The 5,515-nt window shown below is 40.1% G+C and overlaps 1 protein-coding gene across 1 annotated transcript in view; it reads left to right on the top strand.

Annotated features, from left to right (window-relative positions):
- Window positions 1-721: 721 nt before the first annotated feature.
- The window catches only part of UHRF1 (ubiquitin-like with PHD and ring finger domains 1), a 10,015-nt gene continuing 5,221 nt past the window's right edge, over window positions 722-5,515 (top strand). Inside the window, exons 1-7 of the mRNA XM_010291598.1 lie at window positions 722-985; window positions 1,752-1,924; window positions 2,363-2,578; window positions 3,452-3,558; window positions 3,717-3,903; window positions 5,176-5,299; window positions 5,387-5,494. Coding sequence (XP_010289900.1) covers window positions 722-985; window positions 1,752-1,924; window positions 2,363-2,578; window positions 3,452-3,558; window positions 3,717-3,903; window positions 5,176-5,299; window positions 5,387-5,494 — 1,179 coding nt within the window. The remainder of the gene's footprint in view (window positions 986-1,751; window positions 1,925-2,362; window positions 2,579-3,451; window positions 3,559-3,716; window positions 3,904-5,175; window positions 5,300-5,386; window positions 5,495-5,515) is intronic.

Below are 5,515 nucleotides of genomic sequence, written 5' to 3'. Positions count from 1 at the left end.
TCTTGATTTGACTTGCAAAATAAACTCTTAAAATTAGACAGAGTGTGAAATTAGGGCATGCCTGGCTGTGCTACAACGTGATTGGGTAGTTTCAAGTTGAATTGACTCTTTTTTGATTTTACTCTCAATGGAAAAATTGTGTGCTTGCCCAGAGAAAAGTAGGTGATTAACTCTTTGGCTTCTAGTTAATGCCACGTTTAACAGAGCGATGTTGTAACAATGACATACACAATTACAATATAAAGACCAGTCTGCGTTAGTGTTCATGTTATGGGATGTGTCTGAATTAAGGAAGAAAGAGCTTCCTTTCGAGTTTGTAGGTCACGTGGAATTATCTTTAAATCCTGATAGGAATTTAGGGGATCTGTAGTTCTTGAAGTCCTTCTTCCCAGAGTTGATATTTCTAGGGAATGTACTGCAAACCTTTTCAGACCTCCTAGAATGCTGTGGCTTAATCTGGGTAGCAAGTCTACCGCAGCATGGAAGTCTTGTTTTTCTAGCTTGGAGAGTCTGTTGAAAAAAGAACATTTTAAATAGGAAGAACAACAATCTATAAGTAACTGTGATGCTGAAGAACTGCCAAGTTCCTTGATTGTTAATGGTTTTCAAGCAACGTGGTCTTTCTTGGCACACAGAGACAATTACAGCATGATGGGTGGTTTTGAATTGGAGAATCTCTGTTGAACGAAATAACCAGATTATTTTGATGCTTTCCCTGTAGATGGAAGATGGTCACTCCCTTTTCGATTACAGTGTTGGACTGAACGATATTGTTCAACTCTTGGTCAGACAAAGCCCAGCAGTGCTTCCTGCTGTTAGTAAGGAAAAGGATTCTGAACTCTCCGACACAGACTCTGGCTGTGGCTCAGGCCAAAGCGAATCTGACAAAAGCTCTCACAATGGAGAAGGTGCCATGGAACTGGAGGGACAGCCGAGCACGGCGGCGCAATCCGACTGGACTGACCCGGGATTTGGTCTCTATAAGGTGAGTTAATAAAAAACTAAGATTATTTAAAACTTGCACTTTAGGAGGGGAATTGTTTCTCTGTAGTTGAGAATTTCTAAAAATCTTTAATGCCCCAATTGTGTGGGTGTTTTCCCTTTTTTTTCTTAAATGCTCCAAGAACAAACAAACAAAAATACCAACCAACCCACAAACCAATTGAATGCAACATGTTGTAGGTCAAAACATTTTATTTTTCATTTTATCCTTTTAACTAAAACTACAATACATGAATTGATTGGGGGGGAAAAAAAAAGAAAAGGCATTGAGAGTGCCTGTTTTGATTTAAAAAATTTTCTCAATATTTTTGCTTGGAGTCACTGCATTTGTCAAAGCTGAAACTTTCTTGAATGAACAAAAGAAAATCTCAACCAGCTGTTCAGAATAATTTTACTTGTCTGATTCCATGGATTTTATTACAGATCTAGTGATGTCTTTGCCAGACTATGAGCAAGACAGTCCTGAAAGTCTGTTATAGACTAACTAATAATGATTTATACTAGATAAGAAAGCTGTTTGTACACATGGTGGTGCAGAATGTATTTTTAGCCTTAGAGGTTCAACCTGAGAAGACTGTAGGGGTGCACAATGGGATCAGGAAGGCAAAGGAAATCTTAATTTTTAAGATGATCTGTTAAATATCTTGATAATGAAGTTCTTGAAATGGTTAAATCTTCAAGTAGACTTGGAAATTAATACTTAATTTGAAAATCCATTTTTGGTGAGCTGTACACTTTGCTTTGTATAGATCAATGACTTGGTTGATGCTCGAGATATGAATATGGGAGCATGGTTTGAAGCCCAAGTTGTAAATGTAACCAGAAGAAAACCTACAAATGAATCAGCTGACATTTGCACAGATCCTGAGCAGCCAACAACCATTCCTGAAGAAGATGTAATATACCACGTGAAATACGAAGAGTGAGTTTTGTTACCTTCTTGGTTAATAAAGTCATTTGGATCATGATGTTGATGGGAAATTTTATTGTAGAGATCCACAAGGTAAAACAGAACTGGGCTGGCACAGTTGTTACATGGCTGAACCCTGTTAACTGTAAGTTTGTCTTACAGCTGGAATTCCAACTGGAATTCTACTGGGCTGGAATCAAGTTTTTAGAAATATGAAATGCCGTTATCCAAGTTTTAAATGGGATACAATAGTAGCAAAGTTAGACTGCCTGATTCTGGCTGTGTCTGTGTGGGAGAGGGGGATTTTGTTCCTGATGGTGTACTTGTGTGTTGTGTGTGGCATCAGTTGTTAAATTGACCTGTCTGGATAAAATCTATCACTTATAACAACTTGTGATGTTGAATCTGATTTTTCTTCTCTGTCCCCCCCTGCCTCCCTTCTACTTCAAGTTACCCAGAGAATGGAGTCGTAGAATTGAGTTCGAATGATGTACGGGCTCGTGCACGGACTATTTTGAAGTGGCACCAGCTAGAAGTAGGACAGGTGGTGATGGTCAACTATAATCCCGATGAACCAAAAGAGAGAGGTTTTTGGTACGATGCGGAGATTCTGCAAAAAAGGGAAACGAAAATGATCAGGGAGATAAATGCAAAGATATTACTTGGGTAAGCAAATTCATAAAGAATAGAAATGTGGAATAAATTGAACTCTTCAACTCTACTTAAGCTTTCATGAGGTCCAAGTGATTCTGCCAAAAAAACCAATGCAACGCAAATGGTGCAAGAGAAGTGCTGGGGAGACACGAGAAGCTGGGCTGTCCTTTTTGGGTGATTGACTTCGTCGTACTGCACTTTTGATTAACTTCTTCTGGAGAAATTGGACACTTTAAGGCAACACAGTGCACGCTGATCCGTGGATTCACATAATGCTGGGAGGGTGTGAAGCCCCATATTCACCAAGAGGCGAAGAATTGTTTACTGTGTTAACTATCCATAATGATTTTACAAAATCTTCAGTGCAATGATTTGTAGTAGATATAATGTAGACAGAACCCTCACTTTGTAAAGATGATGATAAATTACTCCGATTTTCACCTAGAGGAGAAAATCAGCCTGTATATAAGGGACTTTCATCTTCAGGAGAAAAAAGTATATATTTTTTTAAAGTTTCAGACAAGTTTCACAAGGTTATCACAATATTCCTCCCTTCTCCTCTCACCACAGTGATTTTGACTTTTTAACTATAAAATGAGAAGAGTTAGTATGAAATATTTGGGGAGGAGAAGAGTCACTAATGATAACTGGAATGTTACAAGTGTCTGGATTCTTATTGAGACAAAAGGGGTTAGGTTTTAATCGCATGAAAACGATTTGACTCATGCTGATGCTGTCCCAGATAATGTAATGCTGTAACAGGTTTCTTGTGATACAGGACTAATACCAGACCAGTCTGCATTACCGATGTACATGTACAGCCGTGAATTCATGCTTTATGATACTTTCAAAGTATGATCTTTTTTCACTTTTACCAACTTATAGGGATGCTGGTGATTCCTTGAATGACTGCAGAATTACATTAGTGGATGAAATTTATAAAATTGAAGAACCAGGCAGTGCTTGTCCAATTAGCGCCGGTCTGTTAAAACGTGAGTCTGTTGCGTAGTTCTTGCATGTCTCGGCTTTGTGAGGATCAGAGGTTTAAGAGTTCCGAGACACTTGTAGTTGTGATTCCTTTGACTGTTTCCAGTATATCTTGGCACTTTCTGGAGCCTGAATATGTACTGAGGTTTCTTTTTGCTAACAGGACAAAATGGACCTGTGTGTAAAGCTTGTAAGGACAACCCAAACAAGACCTGCAGAATTTGTGCTTGCCATATCTGTGGAGGTAAACAAGATCCGGATAAACAGCTTATGTGTGATGAGTGTGATATGGCTTTCCACATCTACTGCCTCAACCCTCCCCTTAGTAGTATACCAGATGATGAGGATTGGTAAGTTCTAAGTATGTGTGTGTGGTATCGCAATTACCATCTAATTAGGAGCAGAAAGTGAGGTCTAGGGCTTCGTCTTGCCCTTAGGTGGCAAGCTTCTGACTGTACAAACTGAAGAAATGTTTGTGTGGTTTTGGGTTTTTTTGGTAGGACTTTATAGCTTTTCTTGAGCATCAGTTTAGTGAGAGTATGTTCTAAGCTAGTGGTTTTCAAATTTCTTTTCCTAGTTTTGGGACCTGTATGCCTATTTGAAGAGAACTGGAGCTACCTATAAACCAAGTGCAAACCTGATGCCAGGAGGCTTAACTTGTATAATGGTTTTTATGGGTCACTTACAGGTAGTCCACAGGCCCCATCATCATATTAGGCTGATGATATCTACTGTTTTATATATGAAATATATATGGTTATAGATAGATAGAGATAGTGAAATACATCTATCTATGTACATATAGTGTGGCCAGCAGGGACTAGGGCAGTGATTGTCCCCCCGTTACTTGGCACCGTTGAGGCTGCACCTTGAACACTGTGTTCAGTTTTGGGCCCCTCACTACAAGAAAGACACTGAGGTGCTGGAGCGTGTCTGAAGAGCAGCAGCAAAGCTGGTGAGGGGTCTAGAGCACAAGTCTGATGAGGAGCGACTGAGGGAACTGGGGAGTTTGGCCTGGAGAAAAGAGGGCTGAGGGGAGACCTCACTCTCTACAACTACCTGACAGGAGGGTGTAGCGAGGTGGGTGTTGGTCTCTTCTCCCAGCTAACAAGCGATAGGACAAGAGGCCAAGTTGCACCAGGGGAGGTTTAGATTGGATATTGGGAAAAATTTCTTCACCTGGAGGGTTGTCAAGCACTGAACAGGCTGCCCAGGGAAGTGGTGGAGTCACCATCCCTGGAGAGATTTAAGACGTGTCGATGTGGCTTGGCAGTGCTGGGTTAATGGTTGGACTTGATGATCTTAAAGGTCTTCTCCAACCTAAACAATTCTATGATTCTATATAGAGAGTGAAATACACTGTTTTATTCCTTGAGTCCTGTTTCAGCATTTTATACCATGTTTTTTATGATACAGCTGACTTCCTGACACACCTGCAATTGCTTAGAAGATTGTGCAAGGATACTAGCTAATACAGGTCTAATTCCAGTATGGAGAGTTGTTTCAGTGTCCTGTCTAGTTTCACATGGGGAAATTGTAACATAACTCAGTATGTTTTGAGGAAATTCTTTTTTAATTTAAGGCTTTGCTACTAGTTAATTTTCATTGACTGGTGACTTTAGGTATTGCCCTGAATGTCGAAATGATGCAAGTGAGGTGGTTTTAGCAGGAGAGAAATTAAAAGAAAGTAAAAAGAAACAAAAGATGGCATCTGCTAATTCATCCTCGCGGAGAGACTGGGGCAAGGTCAGTTCAAAAGCTGTTTTATTTTGAAGAATAGTGTGTGTTAGTTCCCTGTAATTCTTGGCTGATTGGTCTTGCTCTTTGAAATAGGGTATGGCATGTGTTGGTCGCACAAAGGAATGTACCATTGTCCCCTCGAACCACTATGGACCAATTCCTGGGATTCCAGTTGGCACCATGTGGAAGTTCAGAGTTCAGGTAGGAAGCTGAATCCTGGCC

Source organism: Phaethon lepturus, unplaced genomic scaffold, assembly GCF_000687285.1.
Source record: "Phaethon lepturus isolate BGI_N335 unplaced genomic scaffold, ASM68728v1 scaffold54257, whole genome shotgun sequence".
Classification (NCBI taxonomy): domain Eukaryota; kingdom Metazoa; phylum Chordata; class Aves; order Phaethontiformes; family Phaethontidae; genus Phaethon; species Phaethon lepturus.
Note: the sequence above shows the minus strand (reverse complement) of the source record. Positions and strands in the feature narration are given on the sequence as shown.